General features: G+C 41.9%; 1 protein-coding gene across 2 annotated transcripts in view; it reads right to left on the reverse strand.

Annotated features, from left to right (window-relative positions):
- Window positions 1-2,253: 2,253 nt before the first annotated feature.
- The window catches only part of CTDP1 (CTD phosphatase subunit 1), a 125,290-nt gene continuing 101,869 nt past the window's right edge, over window positions 2,254-25,674 (reverse strand). For both annotated transcript variants that reach the window (XM_075417041.1, XM_075417042.1), the window contains exon 13: window positions 2,254-3,235. In XM_075417041.1, coding sequence (XP_075273156.1) covers window positions 3,094-3,235 — 142 coding nt within the window. In that variant the 3' untranslated portion in view covers window positions 2,254-3,093. The remainder of the gene's footprint in view (window positions 3,236-25,674) is intronic.

A 25,674-nucleotide genomic window follows, 5' to 3' on the forward strand; every position in this document is an offset into this window, starting at 1 on the left:
CCCACTGGTCTTTAAGTTGAAGTGACTGCTCTTACCTGTTCCGAAACAACCGTTGGACCTCAGGAGTCATCTTTCCCGGATAGCAGAGACAGTACAAGCTCAGGAAACTTCATGAAGCGAGGTGCGCTGTATGCCCCTTCTGTGCTCACTTCCACAGCCAGTGCCCCTTCAGAAACCAGCACTGCCCAGTAAGTCCTGCAGCCTTAGTGGGAGTCCAGTCTTTGCTTCTGCTCTGAGCAAGCCCTTCCTGGCAGCAGGCCCGCGCTCGCTACCTAATGCACAGACGCAGGTCAGGGAGATAGGATAAAACAACTACTCAGGAGGTGTGGGTCACTTCATAAAGAGTTAAAAGCCTTTTCACAAAGCACATTTTTTGCCTCTCCTAGGATGCTCCTGCATCTTGAAAAAAGCATAAGTTAGTGCGAGTGAGTGACAACTTCACACATCAAAAGACTCCTTGCTGGCAGGTTAGCCAGGGCATTTAACACACCATCTATTGAACTCTCGGTTTCCATTTCTCACTCCTGCCTGTGCAGAGAGGGGCTGGTGACCAGTCCACTAGACACCACTACCTGAATGAGCAGGAGACTACTTTTAGACAGAAAGCAGGTTTGATGCCTTCTGGGTTGCCCTGGCAGCGAGCAACGGGTTAGTGCCTCTCAAACCCCCCATACTAGGTCCACCTCCTGCCCCGAGGACTGGAGAGCAGGGGTTATGAAAGCTACCAGAATTAGTGTCAAAATAGGAATTCTCTGAGCAGTAACGGTTGTTGGAGGGCTGCTTGGCTTCACTGCTGGCAGCACGCCGCCCGCTCCCGGGGCCTGCTGCGTGCAGCACTGCCTGCAGCCGTCCGCAGCTCCTGGGAAGAGGACACTGCCTTTCACACCAAAAAGCTGAGTTCTCAAAGTTTACACGTACAAAATCACTCCACGCAGCGCTACGGGACAGCTGCCGCACCAGGAACGTGGCACCCAACAAGCAGCTTGAGTCGAGGCAGAAGACTGCTGAGCTAACGGCAACCCGCCCAGTGCTGCTCGCTGGCTGCGTTCACCATCAGAGCGTGAATGCTGCCGCAGAGCTACGTGACTGGCAGGGATCGTCAGCCAGAACAAGTCTCTGCCGAAATTTGTGCTGTCAAGTCATTTGCAGTGTCACAGTGGCCTGAAAAGTTGCTATTCTTTCAAATTATTTCAACCAGCTTTAATTTAAGCAAACTCTAAGCATACCCCACGACCCACGACATTTTAATATTTAGTTGCAAGTATTGTCCCAAAAAATCAGGGTTCTTTTACCTGGTGAGCAAAAGGCCAGTCCACACAGAGTTGAGATATTTATTTCATGCCTGCGCAGAGATGGGTGGTAGGTGGCAACTCCAATTTGCTTGGGCATCACCAGGAGTTCTGATAGCTGGGGAGGCTGCATTTAAGTTGCTGAAAAAAAGTACGCTGACTTCCCATTTTACAAGCACTAGTCTTTTTCTTCCATTACACAATGCAACTCACTTGGCGACATCCTGCTTGTTTTCACGGGGAGCTACAGCAGGCAGCTCACTGCAGACTTCAGGTCTGTGGCACCTGTGTAAATGTCCAGGAAGTTTCCCATTTTCCCACAGAAAATACTATTTTTGTCTCGTAGATGCTGACTTTGCATTCTGAAGTGGAAAATCAGTGTTAAGCTGAAAAGATTCCCCTATTTTCTCAGTCTTTCTTTTATTGTCATTATGAAGATTTGAATACTAGGCCGCTCTTTGTAAACCAGCTGAGATTCTATTGAACTATTCTCTCTGTTTCACTGCTAAGTGGCAAAATTAAGTATTTCTGCACCAGAATGTACTTCATTTAAAGCATGACAACTGAATTAATGAGTCTTCTTTTGCTAATCTGCTTTAAAAGGATTTCTCTCTCCAGTTGCTAGCAATTGAGAATAAACCACGGTTCTAGCCTCAGAAATTCAATACCAGAGTGATAACTCTTACGGTATCTTCAGAGGCCTGTCAAAGAGAACGGAGAAAATGTCAGAATGTAAGAGTTCACAGACCAAAGCAAAGGGAATCTTCTGGGCCAGTGTTCCTCTTGTCTGCCTCAGTTACCTGCCTTTTGCAATTTGCAGTTGCTTTCAATGTTTTCCATTATTGCCATGCAGAGTAAAGGAAAGATAATACAGAAAGGTGCCTTGTATTTGATGGAAGGAAATGAACAGGAAAGGGAAACAAAGTGTACAAAATGAATTTTTATTAAATGAAAGAAAATCTGCTTCGTGGGTCAAATATGAAATAGAATATACAAAAACTTTACATCAGATCTCTTGTGAAAGAAATTAAATCCTATCTAGACTGAAGCAGCACTCGTTCTTTCCAAGACAACATGAAGGGGTGAGTACGCTTCCTACGCAGTACAGGCTCACACGGTATGCTGTGCTAAACCTCCGGTTACAGAGCAGAAAAGTTAAAAAACAAAACGATGTACCTAAAGAACCCAACTATTCCACAAAGTAACCTGAAACCATAAGTTTTGATCATTATGTATGCTCTTAGAAGCAAATGACAGGTGGGTCAAGTGCAGAGTTCACAAAGCTTGCATATCACATTCTCTGTTTCTATACAAATATAAATTTTTAAAAACCCTTTTACATTTGATAGCATTTATTTGTGGAAAAGGATGACCAGTTCATAGGTTCCTGCTGTACTACCCAGACAATTTCATCTCCTTTATCTCCTCCATTTTTTTGAAGACTGTTAGCCATAAACCACAGACTGCAATATTTTAAAAAAGTTGGTGTATGTTTAATCACAAATCTTTGTATCGTTGTCCTGTACATGAAGGTTCTGCAGAGCTCCTAACATGTCTTTGGCATAGTACACCAAGTCCCGTTTAATACTTTTTTTGTTTAAAAAAGTATATTTTCCTTTAGTAAAACCCTTAAAAACATCTGTTTCCAATTTTGTAAAATAATGTGTATCCTCTTGTGTTGCTTTGCAAAATATACACACACATTTTGGAAAAACATCGAGTACTGAAGTAAGGGACTCATCTGATGTCCAATCTGCTTACGAGAAGTAAAATATAATTACAAATTCTGTCTTCTGCATGAATGTCACATGAAGTCGTTCAGTTCAGCTTCAAGTGCTGCTGCCATTTCATCCGCTTCAGAACTGCTTCCTTCCTCATCTTCGTTGCTAGATTCTTTACTGGATTCACTGCCAGCATCATCTTCATCCAGTCTGCGCTTGTGACCCCTGAAAGTGTAGACAGACAAAACGTCCGTGAATTGAGGTATCTCCTTACTTATTATCACAGACCACCATTTAACAGGCGAAAAAAACGGGGCTAAACAACTCCACCTTTTTTCAGCACTTGCTTTTAAATGAAGGAACACGGCATTGATTTTTCAAGTGTTGCCGTTTACTGTCAGCTGTAGGTGCAATGAACAAAGTACTGTTAATTTTATTGCTCCCATTCTTCTGAACAAAGAATGAAAACATAGTACAAGACTGCAAATAATGAGTTGATTTACTTTCCTCTCACGTCCCAAAAGAAAGGAGAAACCCACTGTGTGAACGAGAGATTACCAAAATACCTTATATGTTGTTATATGATTTTGAAATATCCAAGTTTCTGCTTTTTCATAAAAATAAAACCTTAACCAAGTCTCACTGTACCAGCTTCTACACTTTCATGCTTCCAGACATATGGGTCTTGTTCTCCCCTTTTATGCCCCTTTGGATTAGTACTGCCAGGCCAAACAACACACTTCTTGGCATCTCTGGAGAATTAACGAGTTTAAAGAGGAAGCTGATGTGCACCATACCCTGCTGAAAGAGTCATGTTCCTGCTTGTGAAAGATCTCCGAGGAAAATCTAAGGCTTCAACTGGGACATGGCCATAAGAAAAAGAATTTGGATTTGTGGAATCCTAAAATCTGTTTTCCTTGCCAAAAGGGAATTTTATATAAGACATGTACTTCTGAGACAAAAATAAAGTTGAGACTTTGCATCGCAGAGAATTCATAATGAACTGTAGAAACACCTTCAAAATCCTTCCTCAATCATTTGATCACATTTCAAGCAGAGAAATATATGCAAAGGGGGTATCTCTTCAATAACTGTCCTTTTCATTGCCCGGCTGGGTTTTATTAAGAAGAGAATGCATCCACTTGCAATCATGAAAAATCAATAAACTGATCTCTTATCCTTTAGGAAAAAGCAGTAATTTAACAACAGTCCCTTTACTTCTGAGAGTATGGAGAAGTAGCATACAGCAAGGAAGACCTTTGATAAAGACTGACCTGAACTATGTATATCCAAAAGAAAGAAAGATTAACAGTGAAACTTGCGACCAACACTGATATACAAAGCAATTTTAATTTCTACAGACATTCTCGTTGCCATTTTCCCAGCAGCATCGATTCTCAGGAGCCCAGACTGCTCGATCCGCAAGCTGACTGAGTGGCACCTGACCTCCCCTCTCCCAGCTTTCCAGGGAGACGGACAAGATGGGGTATGAAGGCAGAAGGGGAGTCCAAATCACAATGGGAAGCGAGCAGTGCTACGTTACCCTGTTTTTCCTTTCTGCTGCGCCAGTGGGACCAAAAGCGACGCTGCTGCTGCTTTACCAAGCGCGTCCTCACAGCGACGCGAGGTGGGTTTTTCTGTTCAGTACAGGGTGGTAGGAGTAACACTCCCAAGAGGTAAGGCTGAAGCCCTGGCATTCAGTCTAGGGTCTAAATCCCTAACAAGGAAAAATGGGATGAAGTGAAAGCATTTCCTGAATAGTTTGCTACCGAAACTCAAATCTGGCCTGCTGATGGAGTTACAGGGCACTAAACGCAGCACAATACACAACAAAAAGCAGTTTCTCAGGCACAGCGCTGATTTCCACGCAGCCCACATTAGCATGCAGCTCAGAGCAGGAACCGCTCAGACTAAACATGTACAGTTGGGAGAAATCTTAGCACGCTTCCATTAAAAACTACAGAAAAGTATGGAGCTTGAGTTTCACTTGCTCACTCCATGAGGATTTCAGCCTTCAGAGATACAGCACTATTTTAGGCGTGAATGATATTATTAGCTATAGAAAAGCTAATTGGGAATTAACAGAAAGCTGAGAATCTTACTCAGCAAAAGAAGAAAAAAAGTTGTGTGTAGTGGATCAGAAGTACACACACAGTGCTAACCCAGAAATATAGATAAATAAAGACAAGGAGAGAATCTACAGCACAGTGTTCACAGCTGAAAACTTTTGTATTCATCTGTTTGTAACACTGCATCCATGGAAACTGATGGTACCTACCACCTGAAAAATAAAATGAACAGCCTGACAGCTAGAATTTACACGTCTGACACACGTGCACGCCATCACACATGATGTATTAAACAAAGCGGCACGTTACCCAGCTTGTTAGAGCCAGCTCAGATGCTGGGAGTTTGCTAGGACCTAAAATCAATAGCAAAGGTCCTATAGAAAAAAGGTCTGTGAAGAAACAGTATTTCACTGCAAGCTGATTATTTCTTAAAAGTGAGGAACAGTTCATTTACTAAATAATTAAGGCAACGATTAGCAAAATTACTAATTCATGCAACAAAGCCATCTTTTTACTTCAATCTGCTCCATAGCAACTAGACTTCAGTAAGGACAATCCACAAAATACAGGGACCTGAAATCCACTGAGGTGTAACTAGTCATTTATAGAATGGAGTTCCACTCTACAAAAAGACTTTCCAGAAAACTTTAAGGGACAGGCCTGACATATTTTTGTCCCTCATTTGGCTGTATTAAACAGTACCTTTGGAAATGCAAAAGACTGAATGTGATCTGTTTTGTCAGTTCTTGTTCTTTCGGGAAGGCTACGATGACAGGTCTGTTCAATCCAGATATGAAAACTTCCTCACTCATGTGGAGGAAAAAAACACCAAAAAAGAAAACACAGCTAAGTATTGGTCCTCTGGTAGAAGAAATAAAATATCTCTTGAGAAAGTGAATATTGTTCTTATTAAGATATAAACACCTTTCACTATTTGTGTACTGTAAACTGCAGCTTCATAGCTATTAAAAAAGAGTATTATGAAATCAAATGCAGAACTAACTCTGATAGAAGTATGGAGAAAGAATATCAGTAGCATAGTGCTGCATTTTTTATTTGCAAATACAGAAAATAGACATAACATCCCATTAATCATTTCTATCTTCAGAGAAAAACAGTATATCCTCATGGCATCACATCTATTAACCTAACAAACAATTCAAAATGTGTATTTTCCTCATTACTTCGTGCCCACTCCTTGTCATTTCCAGTTTCAAAGCCACAGTGCATAACGCTTTTGAGTGGAAAAGTTAAGCACACACAGGATTCCTTCTTACTATTTAGAGAAAATGATGCAGCAGTATGTTGCAGGCTTCCATTAGCCTGATTTGCATTTTTAAAAGTAATTTTGCGTGCCTGCTATTTAAAAAAAAACCCCATATGGACAATAACTGAGTATCTTTAACCTCATAAATGAACAATTACATTTTCCAAAAGACTGAATGCATAACGTTAAATATCTGACAACTCTGTGAAAAACCCTGTAGAATTCATATTTCCTTTGCCTTTACATTAAATATTTCTCCTTTGTAATACCCAGTATTAGGAGGTCCACCCGTTCATGTGATGGAGAAATCTTTTTGAAAGAGAACTACATTTAAAAAAAAGAAGTACTTAAATGAATTATCAATATATTTAAATAAACTATATCTGTAATTCATAATGATATAAAAATTAAAAAAACCCACTTGTAATTATACATGCATAAAACTTATATGAAGGAAAATTTAATCTACAGAATGCTAGCAAGAAATACACTTAGTGGTATTCCAAATGAAGAACAGAAGACATTCCACAGTTGCATTAGAGCATGGTGTATGTATGTGAAATATAGCATAGGAAAAAATATTGAAAATAAAAAATTATTCAGCTCTTTATCTGTTAAAATGATCACTAAAATATGACTGCAAAGCACAACTATAGGTCAAATGAAAAATTAATTCTTATAATTTCAATTTAAATTTACTTCGGTGGAAGAGCCATAGGGAACAAAGTAGTGAAAAAAAGCCCAGTGTTTGTTGCTTCTAGAATCCTAAGGCCTTGATTTACAGTTAGTTGAACACAAATAATGTTAGAAAAAAATTTTTTTTCCCATTAATTGAAAAGCAGATTTTCGCAGGTCTGTTTTGCATCCCAGTGGCACCCTTTTAAGAAATACAGTGCTGCATTAAAACAGAAACATCTAATAAGCAAAGGAACTCACAGGATGGTAAGGGTTGGAAGGGACCTCTGTGGGTCACCCCGTCCAACCCCCTGCCAAAGCAGGGTCACTTACAGCAGGCTGCACAGGACCGCGTCCAGGTGGGTCTTGAATATCTCCAGAGAAGGAGACTCCACAACATCCCTGGGCAGCCTGTGCCAGGGCTCCATCACCCTCAGAGGGAAGAAGTTCTTCCTCATGTTCAGACGGAACTTCCTCTGCTTCAGTTTGTGCCCGTTGTCCCTTGTCCTGTCGCTGGGCACCACTGAAAAGAGTCTGGCCCCATCCTCCTGACACCCACCCTTACGATGTTTATAAGCATTTATAAGGTCCCCTCTCAGCCTTCTCTTCTCCAGGCTGAACAAGCCCAGCTCCCTCAGCCTTTCCTCATAGGACAGATGCTCCAGTCCCCTCATCATCCTCGTAGCCCTGCGCTGGACTCTCTCCAGTAGCTCCTCATCTTTCTTGAAGTGGGGAGCCCAGAACTGGACACAGTACTCCAGATGGGGCCTCACTAGGGCAGAGTAGAGGGGGAGGAGAACCTCCCTCGACCTGCTGGCTACACTCCTCTTGATGCACCCCAGGATTCCACTGGCCTTCTTGGCAACCAGGACACACTGCTGGCTCATAGTCAATCTGTCATCCACCAGGACACCCAGGTCCCTCTCCACAGAGCTGCTCTCCAGCAGGTCCGCCCCAAACCTGTACTGGTGCATGGGGTTGTTCCTCCCCAGGTGCAGGACCCTGCATTTGCCCTTGTTGAATTTCATCAGGTTCCTCTCTGCACCCAACTTTCCAGCCTGTCCAGGTCACGCTGAATGGCAGCACAGCCTTCTGGTGTGTCTACCACACCTCCCAGTTTTGTGTCATCATCAAACTTGCTGAGGGTACACTCTAACTCTTCATCCAGGTTGTTGATGAACAAGACTGGGCCCAGTACTGACCCCTGGGGGACACCACTAGTTACCGGCCTCCAACGGTAGACTCAGTGACGCTGATGACAACCCTCTGAGTTCTACCATTCAGCCAGTTCTCTATCCACTTCACCGACCACTCATCCAGCCCACACTTCCTCAGCTTCCCTAGGAGGATATCATGGGAGACTGTGTCGAAAGCCTTGCTGAAGTCGAGGTAGACAACATCCACTGCTCTCCCCTCATCTACCCAGCCAGTCATGCCATCGTAGAAAGCTATCAGATTGGTCAGGCATGATTTCCCCTTGGTGAATCCATGTTGACTACTCCTGATAACCTTCTGTTCCTCCACTTGCTTAGAGATGACATGCAGAATGAGCTGCTCCGTCATCTTTCCCGGGATGGAGGTGAGGCTGACTGGCCTGTAGTTCCCTGGGTCCATCTCGAAGTGCAACATAACCCTACTTTTAAACAAAGCAAACCTAAACCTTTTCCAAACCTTGTTTTAAACCTGCAAATGAAAACTACAGCAAGTAATTAAATAAGTGTCCATGTGTACTTTAAACTCAAAATACCCATAACCTCCATCCCTATTATGATAAAAAGCAAACTTCTAAATTATTGCAAATTGACCTGTTTTATTCAATAGCTCCTAAAATTGCTGCAGTAACAAAGCGGAGTTCGCAGACTAGATGTGTTTAGTCTCTGACAAGCAACCAGCTTATAGCACTGACATCATAAATCAGGACTTAAATTCAGTACCAAATACAGTCAATTTAGTCTCAAATGAGAACACTCACATAGCAGCCGTAAGCAATCTGGAAGGTGATGTGGGGAATTGACAATTAGTTTGATTTTGCTATAGCTTTAGTTTAATCTTGTTATATAATTTTGCATCTATGTTAAAGTAAGAGTTAAACACTGTTATTCAGTTTAGTTCTGCTCTTTGTAATCTTGCTAACAAGGACTGTTGTGGCTCAAATGTAGCTAACAAGGACTGCTTGTGAGACAGACGAAGAGAAACAAGGACTGATAACCAGAACTTTGTTGTCTGTAAGACGCAACTCTCTAACTGAAACTGTTTCTATGGTTTGGGACTCAGCCAACACAGACAACTCAAGAATTTTTGAGCCAAAGGTGAAAGCACACAGCGAGGAAGACGACGAGCCTTCTTCCAGAAGACCCCCACAGACGACTACCAGACGACACTGTGCAAGTGCTAAAGGGGGGGTGGAGTATGATAATGAATTCCTAAAAATAATTACAATAGTCCAGCCTACTTAGATAAGCTTTGTAATAAATAGGTGCGTGCTTCGTGACTCGGTGTGCAAGTTAGGAGGAGCGATCCCCCTTACACCCGGCGCCACAATAAACGTACCTGCTTTATAACTCTCTGAGTTGTGACGTTTAATTCCGCACGTCAAAGGCAATGGTTTGAAAAGGGCGTTCTGAAACAGCTTACTGCCTTCCAACAGCATTACAACCCTGCAAGACTACCTACACTGCCCCAGGCACCCTCTGAAGTCCAACGTGGAAGGTCTGTCCCAGTTTCCATACATACCTAGCCCACAGCTTGCTGCAAACTCCTTCCATAATGGAGAGAAGGGTGATGTTGAGCTTGGTAATGTAACAGCAATTTGACTCCCTTCCATAGGAATTTGACTATAAGAAAAATTTATTTAGCTAAACTAGTTCTGTGGCAATGTCCTTTAGTTATTATGAATTAGAGCTGACAAACCAGCAAAACTGTTCTTCAACCAGTTTTGAAGATGCCAGCCCAGTACGCGGCTAACAAGGTTAAAGGACGTGAGATCTGAGAACCCATAGACTGAAAATCAACATTGTGGGCATTAATACATTACACAGGACAGCCAAGACGATTAAATTTCCAGGGAGATGTTCCAAGTTTTGCAGTTATATGTTCGTAACATGGGATACACGGCAACATCTTTTATGTACGCTTGATACAACAGTGAGCAATTGTCCCCAGCAGGCCCATAAAACTCAGGTGTCTGCCCCCTGGCAATCTGTCTCATGCGTCTGTGCAGGAATACTGAATCTGGTGTCCTGGTGCTCCTCTCGGCCCTGGCATAGCACACTGCCAAGCACACAGCCTTCAGAGCAACAGACAGCACTGGCCCCATGCTGGCAAGCCCGCGCCTGTGTTTTCACTTTACGCTCACGCTATGACAAACAGGACAGGATTTAGTGTCGCAGGAACAAAGGCCAGACACCTCACATCTTTCCTCATGATTTGCCTGCGGGATTACAGGATGATCCAGGAATCTAATATGCAGAAAAACGCACAGAGAAGGTTGGTGCACAGCCCTGGCGTGCAGAAAGAGATCCTGCAGCTGGATGAGCAGCATGCCTTCAACGCTCTTCACAAAAAACTCTCTGCAGAAATCCACCAGTTCCAGCTGACAGCTCCAAAATGTATGTTAACTCACACAACGGTAAAGGGAGATCTAATTGAATTCTGTACAGCTTCAGTGCCTTTCTGCGTTAAAATTTAGCACGGCTGCACACTATTCTAATGGTGAGAAACTATTCTGGGAACTTTAAAAACCGATTTAACAGCAGCTTTATCATTCTCTGAAGTAAACACTCAATGTATATCTAAATTGAAAGAAAGATTTAAAAGAATTTAGAAGAGAATTAAAATAGAGAATTCAAAATAAATTCAGAAATTACTACAATGTATCAGTAAGGATATTTCATAAATTTTGCTAAAACTGTCCATTTGACACGGTTGTATTTTCCTGATATTTAGACCAAAGGGAAAGTTTAATAACAAAAAAATCCACCCCAACTCTCTGAAAAGGGTTATTTCTTAACAATTAAGCATTTTCTTGGGATATTTCAAAAACAAACCATGTAGCAATAAAGCCTTAAAGTGAGAGACTGTGCACTGAACTAATTTTCCCTGCATGGAACTAATTAGATACAGATAATAATTAAATTTGGTAATGCAAAACTGGGAAGTTGAATCTACAATTTTGCTTATATAACTAAGTCACAGATAAGTAAACTACGTCGCTAAAACATTAGTTGTTATTTTATTAACTTCAAGTCGTTTAAAAATAATCCATGTAGTTGTTATAAGCAGACATTCACAACAACCAGCGTCAACTGTTTCTTCAAAAGGCAAACGTGGCAGTGGCAGTTTTCTATCACGTAACAAATACTTATGTCATTGCTTTGTAGAAGAGCACAGAAAATCAAATACCCTTTTCAACCTGTGGAACGCCAGACTGTCACCTGACCCTTCCATCATGGCAAAGGCACAGATGCGCTCTGGCATATCATCTCTTCATCTTACTGTGAACAAAAAGAGACACAGCGATCTGTTCACCTTCCCTGCACAACCTCAACCCCTCTCTAGATAACTGCATTGGAGTAACTTCCCAACAGTGGAACCAGCCAATATTCAGACAAAAAATACACATCCATCAAGATACCAGTATTTTTAAAGCTAAACCAGGCCTTGGTTGTTTGAATCAAGCTCTCTCCAGCTTCTTCCAGTTTACAAATATTACCTGTGCTGACAACAAACATCAGATGGTAAGCTTTACAGCTCTGTGGAGATTCTGAGTAGCTCTGGGAGGCCATAATAGGAGTTACCAAGGATCAGTGGTGAGCAAAGGAAGCTTCAAGCCTTCCTTCACCAGTGCCTAAAAGGTACAGTACAGCAACTCCACCCAGAATTGGTCTGAAAAAAGTCCTTTGAAAATGGTGTCACTCATCAATTCCTGTTACAGCAAGCACTGCAGGAGATGGTCTCAGATAGTGAAGAAGAAGAACGTTCTGCGTTTAATCACTAGAGATCTAAATATAAGCTACTGTTCTTCAAAATGGTAGCGTGCAATAAAAAATTAAGATGAAAAATGGGCAAAAAGATGCAAGATGTATGAGCAATTTAGAAAATGCAAAACCGTGCATCAAAATAAGGAGCTGGAAAAGAAAAAGCACCTGATTTATCTGAGAAAAGTTGAACTACCTTCATTTTTCTCACAGGACCATACCGTGTGTGTGGAGGCACCCCTGTGCCGCTATAGTGGAGTACAACTACAGTTTAAAGACCCAGTGCTGCCGAGTAATGCTTGGAATTCACCTGCCCTGTCATTCTGGTCAGATGTGCCAGCAGCACCCAAACACTGAGAACGTTCTTCAAGGAGCATCGCTGGGCATCTTAACAACTCAAGATATAATTCAGCTCCTAACACGCTGACTGTGCTAACCAAGGAGACTGGAAGTAGGATTTGGTATTCTGTTACTTATGTGGTTGCTTTTTAAGTTAGATATTCACAAATTATCTTAATATGCAAGTTAACACATACGTTATGGGCTACACTAAGTTATACTGAAAGCTAAGATGAGTTTGTCAAAGCTTTTAACTGATTTTTACTAACTCTTCTATTACTTTGCCACTGTTTCCAACAAATTGAGATAGCTAAAACCAACATCCTTCTAGGATGGTCATTCACTGAATAATGGCTTTGCTCACAAGAATAGTTCTTAGTTGCTAATCTCAGTTTCACCATACAATATCAGAAATAATGCAAAACACATCACCAACTCTGTATGGATACTGGTAACACTGCCTTCTCCACTGGAGCACAAAAAAGACTTCAAATGCCTTCAAAATGCTGGACTCCCAAGAGGGCAAAATACGCACACTCCTTCCATGCAGGTATATTCCTTCATGAAATCTACTCGCTCGTTCCTGGCCAAAAAGGGAAGCCCTTCATCCTCCTCAGATTCCCAGAAGATTTAACTGGATACTCCCTCAGTTCACTGGCTCTGCTGCCTGCCTAACGGTGTGGTACGTCAGTGAAATCCTCTAGCACAGCAAGCTGTCCACTGCCTTTCTCGTTAGCTGTCAAAGCGTATTACCTTATAGTGCCGGTGTGGGGGCATTAGAGCTGTTGTGAGGGTGGGGTGATGCTGTGGTATTGCCAGGAACACGGCAGTGAGATCGCCCAGTCTGGCAATCGGCTGGGAGATTTGCTCCTCTCTACCATACAACATTTTCCTGGAATATTACGTTCCTTCTACCGCTTCTGGTTTATCAGAAAACTCCAGCAGACTCCATGGCAAGACATGCTATCTTGGTACTTCCCCCCCCCCCCCCCAAATTCCCAGCCCTGCCAGCTTAGATTTTTCTTTATTTATTGGTAGAAATCTTATACAACACATCTTTTTCTCTGCAGTAAAGCAGATCAGAAAAGACTTTGTTTTGGAGATACAACAGCAGTGAAATATAAAGCTACAAAGAACCTAGAAAATAATTTATCAGCATTAAAAAGTTGCATTTTAAGTCAACATTTTGCTTCAGACATTCCAGTCTCCAAGATGTTTTAAAAATGACATCCAGGCAGGAAGTCACCTGTTGGTAGAAGAAATGCTGAAATGAAATTTGTTAGAAATTTGGGCTAGGAATTGCTAGGCTTCCATGCGGAACACAGGAAAGTGGTGTTCAGGCTTGATTTACAAGTAACAAAAATTCGACTTAAAGTTGTAAGAGTATCTGACAGAACTACGCGACTTTTACATCAGTTTTATAAAGTTTGTCTAAATGATATATACAGCATACCAATACATGCAACATCTTCAAAACAGAACGCTCTCCATCTTTAGCTGTGCAATGCTAACAAAATTCCTAAAAATTCGGTCTATGTTCATTAAATTTGTATCTCTACAATACTGGGTCACGAAGCATCACAAATCTAATCTGTCTCAAACTGGCATACGTCAGCCTACCTGCCAAACCAAATCACACCGCAGAGAACCGTACCTGTTGTTTTCACACTAGCTAAGATATGACAAACTACCCAGTGCAGCAGACTGCCTCGCTCCTGACTAACGGTACTTGATCCCATCTACAGTCTGTTCTACGATTTTTTCTATCAATATTTCTGGAACAAATTTAAACCAGCAAAGGCAGTTGATACTTGATCTGTAATTTCTGTTGATCAGTTGCAAGTCTTTTTGATGGTGCCATCCAAAAATGAGATTCTCTGTACTGTTCAGCTGCAGCCTTTCCCGCACGTCTAATGGAGAAGATGCCTCGTCTCTATTACCAAGCCAGAGTGACAGGTTGCTACTGAGCCTGGTCGTTCCAATGCAGTGGTACCAGCTATGGGCTCGTATAAAGTACGATTATCAAGTTACATGGATACATGGACGCATGCAAGAGGAATGTGTGAAAAGGTGTTTCTCTGGGCCCTTAATGACTACTGAGAGAGTCACCGTACTTCAGACATTTAACAAAAACTAAGACCGCCTCACTGGTGCAGGGACAGGAGCAAGGTCTGACATGCCAGGCAGGGGCATGCCTGGAAGAAAGAATGGACACATCCCTCTGCCTGACTTCGGAAATAAAACCACTTTGCAGGCCCTCTCCAAAACGACTGAGCACACTGCACAGCTGAACTGTCCAGAGCAAGGACTCACTTTGCTGTACCCTTGCTCCTTTCTAGCCTGCACAGCCAGGTTACCCCCATGGGGGTAGTGCATGTGTGCAGCCGTGGCAGAGAGGAAAAGCCTGGCCACGCACCAAGGTTCTGCAGGCAGTTCTGGCCTTCCAGCTCAGATGCAGTTTACCCACCCCTGTTAACATCTGAAACACTAAAAATCTTCTTGTCAGACTTTCAGGTGTTACCATTCCAGATGCAGCGGTCTGAAGTGAATAGCAATGTCAGCAGAGAGATGTGTCTTTCATATTTCTGTTGATTGCATCTGCAAGCTCTACAGGTCGCCTGCCTGACAGGAATATATTTTGTACCAGCATTTAACTTGATCTGGTTTGTCCAATGGGTTATTTCACTGTAACTGAGAAAATAAAGTCATGTATTAAGTTTAGTTTTCCAGTAAGTATTTCCTGGGATAGCTAAAGGCACCCTCAAGTCACACTGGTAGTTGGAGAAATGCCGAAATGAGGCTCTGAACTTGAGATGTTCCCATCAGTGAACAGGGATCCCTTCTGCGCAACGTGGTGGCAATGTGCTTGAGCCACATGGCAAAGGACACTTTCGCTGCTGTGACATCTGCTGGGGGGATGGGGAATTAAAACATCCATATTTTGCTTTTCACTTGCTTGGCTGGTAAATGCAGGGACAATTCTCCACAATCAGCTTGATGCAACACACTTGTGAAACAAGTTCAAGTTTTCTGCAAAATCTGACTTTGTTTTTCCCAATGTAAGGACCTACTAGGAGTTCAAATCATTAATAATCTGCTCACAGATGGGAAGATCTACCCATTTTAATTCCTGTGTTTTTCTTCCTCCCCTGCATCAAGAATCAGCACTGCCCTTCCTCCACCAACATTTTTAGCACGCGCCTCAAGCAGCCATTTTAATTGTTGATACACACTGCTGTTTAGCAGCCATTACAGACTTGCAGGGGTCAAGATTAATGTACATTAGTTATTACATGGAATTTAAAGTACTTTTAGAATTCATTAGGGAAACTACAGGGTTGTAATATATCAGCTATTTTTCCTAATCAGAACGACATTGCCTTACAGCATTTCTGCTAATGTCCTAGGTCTCAATAGTGGCAGAGAACGAAGGATTAAAAACCTTCGCTAACAGTTGTGGATGTACTTCATGGTTTCCCTAATCTCAAGAGATATTTAGATATCCATACATCTTACTGAGGAAAAAACTAAATTGTTTGATAGCTTATAAATTGCACTGAAGCATTCAGCCTGACTAAAGGAAAAAATATTACCTAAACTACCCGAGGGCCAATCCTAGGCTACACTTGAGTCTTCATGCCAGCTTTCTCACTGATATGTAAACGGTTACATATGTTACTAGTAACATACAGCAGTACATTACTAGTTTCCCTCACCCTGAACTTCTGCTTTACACCTTCTTAACCTCTCTCCATTCCTTCAAAGCCACAGATGCAAAACAATGTTAATCTCTACGGACTGCTGAAACGGGGTAGTGGTGATGGTGGCAATAACAAGTGCTTAAATATTCACTCAGGGCTGGGGGAACTGTATCATTATGTGAGCAGGAGCAGGATACTGGAGCCTGGTGGTGTTAACTGCTCCTGTGGAGAAACAGAAATAACTCCAAAACAATCTGACACTTAGTTTCTTATCTGAATTCAGATCCCACCAGAGGAAGGAACTGTGCCCTGTGTGTGGCACCAGTGATTTGAAGTCAGAGTGTAATCTTTGTCCTGCTCCTCCCATTTGTGAGTGAACACCAAGAGCTCAGGTTTTTCAAATCCACTCAGGTTTCTCGTTGTCCCCCTCTTGCTCTGGCAACCAGGGGAATAAAGCTGGAGCTGCTGATTCTACGAGGTGGCAGAACAGGTAACAGACCCCTAAGTAGATTAAGTCAAGAACTCCTAACCTGTTGCCCATTATCCTAGTTTCTTGCAGCCTTCATTTCTTCAAAATTAAATTGTACTCTTGGCATTTTTTGGATCTAGGTAATATCTAAATAAAATGTTTCACACAACAGCACCTCTCCCAGTTGGGCTACAGAGCCAGCATCAGACAACTGCCCTTTGTACATTGTTCTTAAAACTCTCCACTCCTATCTGTAAGACAGTTTTGGATGGTCTCACAGCCAACAAGCTCACGGGGTAGCGTTATATATCAAGAGTTCTCCCTGCCTGGAAGCTCCTCAGATGGGGTCAGTAGCCAGCTCACACTTCCCTGGGTTGGGGTTAGGCTGGGATCAGCTCAGCACAGACTCTGCTCCTCTTTCACCTCACGCACCTCTGCTATAGGCTCCTAGGACTTGCCCAGGGCTCTTCTGACTCCCAGGTAACTTACGCACACTCCCTCCTCCAAGTCTGACCTCAGCAATGTTGATTTTACAGTTCACTTCACAGTGATACGCTAATCAAAGCCAACAAAACACTTGTCCTTGATTCTGAGACAAACTCCTCTTTACTGCAGCAGCACAAGAAAAACAGCTAGATAAAGAGATAAACACATTCCCCTAACTTCTTCCTCTCTCTTGTCTAGCTCACTCCTTAGGCTTAAGGTCAGGGTCCTCAAAGGGTGCTGCTGCACATGGACTCTTCTCCAAACTGAAGTGTTGTTTTCCAATGCTTTGCCCTTTCTTCTTCAGCTGGTCTCACAGTTAAACAAGAATCCTCTGCTAGAAAGCACATCTCTCTCTTCTGTTCTTTCTCTCTGAATGCCTCTCATCATTTTTCAGCCCTCACTCTTTCTAAAATGATAGTAACAAATACTTGATTTCTATAGTTTGCTTCTACAAAATCCAGCTGTTACATATTGGTGATTCTTACAGATCTGTTACAGAAAATTGTTCTCCCCCAGGCTCTAGTCACCCCTTGTCCTGGGATGGAAGCTATTCGTTAATGGCTCTGCAGCGATAAAAGGCAATGACTGCAGAAAGACTTCTACTTCAAATAGATCGACGCATTAGTGAGAAATCAATTTCCTTACTTCACCCAGAACTCTAAGTTATACACAGATTCACTAAATCATTACAGACGGTAAGAGTTAGAAAAGAGAAATGTAAGAGTAACAGCAATTCCTGTATATACTCTAGTCTTTATTAGCACATTTAAGGAGACAAGGAGAACAAGATAAATACTCTGATGCCTGACAACCTACATTACAGCTCCAAACTTTTGTTCCTGTACAAACTAGAAAAAAGCATCATCTTAGATTCTCAGTTCATTTTACAGATAACAGCACACTTCTTACTAAAAGTGCAAGTGAAACCTATTTAGCGTTAAAGCAAATTGAGAAAATACATGTATTTTAACAGCACTTTCCTAATTTTAGTAACATACAGACTTTTAATTGCCTGTCTATCCTTCCCCTGAGATGTTAGAACTTAAGCATCACGCAGACTTACACAGTTAAGTCACATAGCATTGAAGTAGGAAAAGCCATTAAGAAAAAATGGTGTTGACTTCTTAGTTTTTAATGAATTCTCTACATAGTAAGACACACTATCTTTCAAATCTGTTACTGAAAACACTTAGTAAAAGAGAAGTTTATGCTATTTCTCACTTTTCCAAAGACACTTCCTGATCTCAGTTGCGTAATCACTGTGTCTGTGAATAGGTATAACCTCAATATGCATGATCATGGGCAATTCAGTTATACTGACTGCCCCCACAGACACCTGGACTGGATAATATCCATATTACTGTATCTCAACAGCTTCTAGGTATTTCCATAGCAGATGCTATAAGAAGCTGAAGGCAGACGGTCACTCTAACCAGCCCGTATTTTAAAGCATTTTCAAACTTCCCATCTGATGTGGTCTAATACAAACACAGGCATTATAAACTACCACTCTGTGAGAACAGGAGTCTTTTGCAGTTTATGTGCCTTCTAGCAATCTGCAATGATTTGAATCCTCCCTATTGTGGAGGGAAATGTAAGAAACCACAGAATCACATTAAAATATCTCACACAAGTTCAAAATAACACTGTTCGGCTACTGAGTGAACAATGAAAAAAATACTTATAGAACTATAACAACTTACATTATTCTTAGTTTAAAACTGATTAGATTTAGGTAATAGTTAAAGTAAGGAATACCTCACTTCTACCACCAAATGCTAAAGAAACTTGGCAAAAAAGCAATGTCATATACACATGGAGAGAGACTTTGGAAAAAGTCTCTTAGGAAAAGGGAAAAAGGTTAAAAGAATTCAACTGCTGTTTATATTTGATAGGTTTGATTTGAAAAAACCTCATGTTTTATGGATATGAATGTTACTGAGAAACAATTTATTCACATTGTTTAGGAACACTGTACAAGAAAAGTAGTTCAGAAATTCTCTCTAGTAAGAACGATCCCAGGAGAAACCAGCCAAAAACGGTCAGTCCCCTTGAACTTCAGCTACGGTACCTGCCAGGTAAGAGTTATGAACCCCCCCCCATGTATTAGTGATAATACTGACGTTTATAAGGACGCCATCATTGTCACTGACCATACCATACCAGCCAGCAGCACACTCCCACGTGCTCTGTTCTGCTGCTGCAGCGGTGAGCAGGCCACAAGCAGCCCTCGGACCGCGGGTAAGCACTGACCCTGCACACTGGAGAGCAGAGCCAGTCCTCTCGGGACACGTGCCGTGGACATAATGTGTAGAACCACAACATTTGTCATTTCAGGACCACAGGAATGGCCCAGCTACACCTCAAAGAGCTGCCTTGAGGTTAACCCAGGCTCTAGGGCAGTCTACAGTACAATGAAGCCTAGCGGCTTTTTGTATTAATTCTGCACGAAGGTTTGCTTGGTTGGGCCAGAGAACTTTCGAATTGTACAGTTTGCTTTCTAAAAGCCTCTAGGAGGATGAGCATCTCCATTTCAGAGGAGAAAAAAAAGCTGCAACGGAAACTTCGCAGCTTGACACTTTCAGTAAACATGCACAACCTGTGCACTTGATCCTTGTAGGAGAGAGAGAAATGCAAGACCATTTCAGTCTCCTGATCTAAATGTGAACCAGCACACCTTGGTTAATTTTAACTCTAGTTAAGAGTCTAAATGTGTGAAAGTTTACACTCTCACTGCTCTCTCCTGTGACCTTTTTTCTTCTCCAGTTTATGATCTGAGGCTTTCCAAAATGCATGTTCCTCTTTAATTAACAGATACTGTGTTAGGCCTTTGCAGTAACTCTTCAGTTAGAATCTCAAAGTATTTCCAAATCTATAAGCAGCAGCTATGAAATGAACAATATCCTTCTGTGATTGCTCCTGAATCAGACCTTGCATCTATCTCTTGTGCTATACATATCAATGACGTACACGTGGCTGGATTATTAGAACAACAACCTTCCCCATCAACAGTTGAATAAGCAGACCTTTGTCTCCCTACTTCTTTATGCATCTCTGAACATAAAACACACCTAGTTAGACTTGGTTTTTCTCAGTAATTTTGAGATTTTTGATTTTGCTGTAAATGGGGATAGAACCAGTTTGAGTATATCAACATCCCCCGGCACCCTGAAATCCCATTCTCCTTTCTTTGCACATTAGTAATGTTGACACAGGAAGACTACTTTATCAAGGAGAAAGAAAAAAATCAGGATACATCTCTGCCAAATAGAAAGAAGAAAAAGAGACCTGTACAATGTCACGCAAGAATACAGCAAGAAGGGAGACAGGCAGACATAGATACATGTAAAAATAAAAAATGTTTCTCCATTTTGACATGAATTGTGAGCTTAGTGCAGTAACTGGAATTTCAGAGAACTATATCATGTTTGAAAAGCTTTACTGAGGAGTTTTCCGTGTTTTCCTCATACACAACTCCCACTCAAAGGCATCTTTGTTAAACTTGAAGTTTCAAAAATGAAAGTTTGAGGGCCAGGTGTCAAAGATCAGCTCTGGAGTAATCCGTATTTCATACAACCACCTTCATTACGGAGCAGAATTCTTCTGCCAGAAGAATAGGATGAAGATGTTACCTCCCCTAAATTTCTACCTAGGATAACCCATTTATCAGAATCCTTAGTCTGTTGCAAAATTGACTTTGTTACTGCAAACTCTGGATGGCAAAAGCAGGTACTTTTCATCTGTTCACCAAGCTACAGTACTTTCAAAGATAGAGAAGTACTTTAAATACTGCATGTTTTCCATGCTTTTATCCTGGAATTACAATTATACATGTTACATAACAGCAAAGATAAAGATTTTTTTTTTTAAAAAAAAGGTGACTTTAGAAAAAAATTGCTATGTCATAATGGTTGCATCACTCTGAAAACCAGGTTACTCTGTGCTTACATACTTCCCAGTGCAGCATGGCCAGTGATGTGTTAGAGGGCTAGTTGTGCACACACATAATTTCAATTATTCCACTGGTACAGTACCTTTCGGGTAATTACAAATCTACACTTACAGAGTTTCCTGCTTTCCATAGGATTCAGTGTGCTATATGTGAAGGAGAAAAGAATGTACAAATATGAGTAGCACCTAGCTCTGCATGGGTTGTGGCTCTGCAATGTTGTCTTCCAATTTTCATTTTAAAATATTATATTTCTTCTTTGAAAATTAGTTGCAAAAACCTGAGATACCTTAATTGGAAAAAAAAAAGTATATTTTGAATTGATGTGTACTTCCTCATATTTGTTCCTCTCTAGCGACCAATATTCTTTTTGCTACTTGTCTTTTGAAGATGAATGAAACTATAAATTTCTCCCATTTACCAAACACATGCTAAGCACCTTCACCTGAAGCATGATGTAATTCTTCAGTTGGCACAAATGTGCAGTAGGAAAAGGTAATCTCCCCTAAGTATTCTGTAAGGAATCCATGAAGAATTTCTTATAGTTTTTACTTCCGTCACAGAATCCAAACATAAACTTGTAATGCAAGTAATAAAGAAACCTAAGGTTGTCAATATTGTTGTTTAATCTCTTAATTTACCATATAATTAAGAAAAATACATCACCATCAAGAATCATACAACCCCCCCCCCCAAGTAATATACGCTTCCCAAATGAAGTTGCAAGCACAAAGCTTGCTTAATCACGCAACGCACCTTTCTTAAATCCTGATTTTAATGCTATTGATCAATTTCTCCTTAAGCTTTAGATATATTAGATTCTATTGCAGATAGGCATATGAAATATATTTCAGTAAGAATACACAGTCAGTTTCCTGCAGAATTCACAGACAAATTCTCAGGGCAAAACTGCCCAGGTAAACAGCAGCACAGATCCTTCCAACAGACTCCGGTTTATCTCTCAGAACTCCTGCCTAGGTTTTGGGGAGACTGTCCCAGTTCCTTTCCCCTCTCCACTTGTTTTTTTTAAGTAATTGCTAAAGATAAGAAGAAACTGTGACTGTCTATATAAAAAGCTCATCTCTTTGTCTTAATATCTGGCAGTTTCACCATAAAAACTATTCCCTTCAGAATGTTTTATTTTCACCGCATATACAAGACAGCAAGCCCCCAACATTTCTTCTCACAGAGATTGTCATTTAATTTCTTTGTGTGTGGAACATAACTTTGTATCCATGAAGCCCAGGAAATCATGAGTTTCAGTCTCCCTCTTCCCATATCTTATGATCTGTGATGGGAAGAACAACTGAGACATAAACATACACCTATGCAGTAAGGACCGCAATTTTTAAACGGAAGCCATTTAGAGGTCATAAGAGAGTTGACAGTCTCTTTTTAAAATCAAAGCAGGGTTTTATCAATTGTCCTTTCAAAAATCTTAAAATGACCTCTCTTCTGTAACAGAAACAGCTGACAACTTTCTGCAGCCTACGGAAATAAGGCAGATGACAGATAATATTGAAGGGAGAAAACAAGCGATCAGAAATACAGGGAGCATAAAAGCCTCATCCAGCCCATGGTAATTATTCATTCACATTTTTATTTTCAGAAAGATGCTATGGCATTTTCATCTAGAAGAGTGGCTTCAGATAATAGGGAGTCTGATCAGTTACAGGGCATTAAAACACTACCAGCGGGACTGACAAAGAATATCTACAACAGACACAACTGTACTTGAACTCCTAAGGCACTCAGAGTACGATTCAGAAACCTGTCTTCCTCCTGCTTGGGAGCCACTGAAGACAGAAAATGCACTCATCCCCTTCTCCCTGAGAGGGCTGTACTGCTCACAGAAGGGTGCACCACAGCAGAAAGAAACTCCAGCGATGACTCTGCCATGCAAGGTACGTGGTGCTTTACACACAAAGTACACGATTTTGATTCACAAGAGGGTATTTTCCTCTCCATTGTCTTTAGGATTTGATTTTGCTGTGTTCTCTTCCCTCTGCCCCCTCCAGAACTATCTGGTTCCTTATATCAAGCTACCATCCCTGGCACTCCACATATTTTCTATTAGTTTCCCTAACACCTGGACCTTCCTTTTCTCTTCTTGTACCTTCTTTTCTTCTCTAATTTAAGTTTTCCCTCATTCTCAGAAGACAAACCTGTCTTTTTTGCCAAGACATCCAGACATGTAAAAACTGAAAGCTGATGAAACACAGAAGGGATCTCAGGCCAGAAAAATACACTTGTTTTTCAGTTGCTGGAAAGAAAAAGACATTCCTTGATAAGCAATATGGATGTCATAGGCATTACACCCTAATAAACACCTTATAAATTATTGCACCCTAATAAAAACCTTCTAAATTATACTTGTGCCCTCAGCTTTTAGAAATAAAGCATCAGCTTAAAGCTTGTGTATCTTCCTTTATGAACAGTGAAGAAGGTTAAATCCATATGAGGAGCTGGAAGGAGAACTTCGTGAACACAGGAGATGGTAAGAGTTTGAGGGGTTGTTCTTAGGATTAAAAATTTAGCAATGCTAAAACTCTGGAGAAGGTTACAACAAATATTAAAGATATTTTAATTGGTAGAGTGAAGGAAAACTTTCATGGCTTGCAAGTGTTTGTGCCACTGTTGCTGACCTCTTTTGGAAGATGAGCTTCTCTCCCGAGGAGAACGTGCCATTTCCCCTCCTTTATTCTGTACTTTGATGCAATATGTCAATAGCATCTAGAGAAAGCTATTTTTATTGAGAACAGCTTTTAATAATTGGCTGCTATCGATCAAATATTTTTACAGAAAACCATCCTTCCAAAGAACATATCTGACTGCAATGCTCATTAGTTTAGAGCTGTACAAAACAGGGGCAGTCAGACTCTGCATGCCGAGGTTCACTCTTCTCCCCTCCCTTCCAGCAAGATGTACAAAGATCAGATCAGCATCACGGGATAAGCTGGGTTATCCTTGACATCAGAAAACTCATGTGATACAAGTATTATCGGGTGCAGTGGGATCACAGTGCAAGAGACACCAAGCAAAATTTAGATCCAGTGACAGAAGCTGGGGCACTGCAAGACCCCAGATTTCTGTACTGCAGCTCCAGAGAATGTTCTCAGACAAGTGAAAAGTCAGTGGGATACAGGCCAAAAAATAAAAAACCCCAAACCAAACCCTTCACAGAGATAGCACACTGAAAACATCCTCCTGGAAACTTCTAACGTGTACCGCATGGTGCCACTTCAGCTCTGGGGGGTTTATAAGCTATCCAACAGCCGGCTGCCTTGCTGGAAATTCTGCAGCTTGAAGGTGTTGGACCTGAATTTGTACTGTACTAGCTCAGCTTCAGCACTTCAGTGTCCATGATTACGTACCTAGCTCTTAGTTACACTGCTCACATATCTACCCCGTGTTCCCCATTCCTTCATTGCACAGTATGGCCCCAGCCTTCCTTCTCTGCCTGCAGCAGCACTGCACAGCACTGAACCCAAGCACCAGAGCACGCCATGAGGAGAGGTGCTCTGCTGGATCTCATATTCACTAACGAGGACGGGCTTGTTGAGGGTGTGCAGGTCGAAGGCAGCCTTGGCTGCAGTGACCATGAGATGCTGATGTTGTCAAAGATGACAAGAAGGTCCCATACCATAAGCGTCAAATGGCAGACTAGGGAAAACGTCAGCCTGCTGCTGAACGGGGCAGGGCACCCAGTGACACAGGACATGGAATAAGCTGAGGTACCGATTGCCACCTTTGCCTCAGTCTTTCTTTAACAGCACGACCAGCCTTGGGGAGTCCCAGGTCCCAGAGAGCAGGGGGAAAGGCTGGAGCAAGGAAGACGCATCCTTGGTGGAAGAGGATCACGTCAGGGAATACTTAAGCAAACTGGACATACGTAAGTCCATCAGCCCTGATGGGATGCACCCAGGAGTGCTGAGGGAGCTGACATATGCCACAGCAAGGCCATTCTCAATCTTTAAGCAATCATGGTGATTGAGAGATGCTTGATGACTGGAGGAATGCAAATGTCACTTTAAAAAGTGTATGAAGGAGGGAAGCGTAAAGTCCTGTACCTGGGAAGGAGTAACTCCATGACTTGTACAAGGTGGATGCTGACCAGCTAAAAAGTGGAAAAGGACCTGGGGTTCCTGGGAGACACTAAGTTGAACCCCTGGTTCTCAAACCAGCAACGTGCCCTTGTGGCAAAGAGGACTAGTGGCAACCTGGGCTGCAGCAGGAGTGTTGCCAGCAGGTCAGTCGAGGGAGGTGCTCCTTCCCCTCTACATTCAGCACTGGCGAGACCACAACTGCAGCACTGTATCCAGCGCTGGGCTCCCCAGTACAAGAGAGACACGCACATACTGGACAGAGCCCAACAAAGGGCCACAAAGATGATTAAGGAACCGGAGCATCTCTCCTATGAGTAAAGACTAAGAGAGCTGTGACTGTTTAGACTGGAGAAGGGCAGGGTGTGGATCTCACCAACACGTACACATCCCTGAAGGGATAGTGTCAAGCAGATGGAGCCATGCTCTTTTCAGTGGTGCAGGGTGACAGGACCAGAGGCAATGGGCACAAACTAAAACACAGGAAGTTCCCTCTGAACATCAGGGAACACTTCCTCACTGTGATGGTGACCAAGCACTGGCAGAGGTTATCCAGAGAGGTTGTTGAGGCTTCATCCTTGGAGATACTAAAAACTGCAGCACTACCATCTTGCCTCTAGCCCTTTTGAG

The sequence above is a fragment of the Opisthocomus hoazin genome, chromosome 3 (assembly GCF_030867145.1).
Source record: "Opisthocomus hoazin isolate bOpiHoa1 chromosome 3, bOpiHoa1.hap1, whole genome shotgun sequence".
NCBI classification, from domain to species: Eukaryota; Metazoa; Chordata; class Aves; order Opisthocomiformes; family Opisthocomidae; genus Opisthocomus; species Opisthocomus hoazin.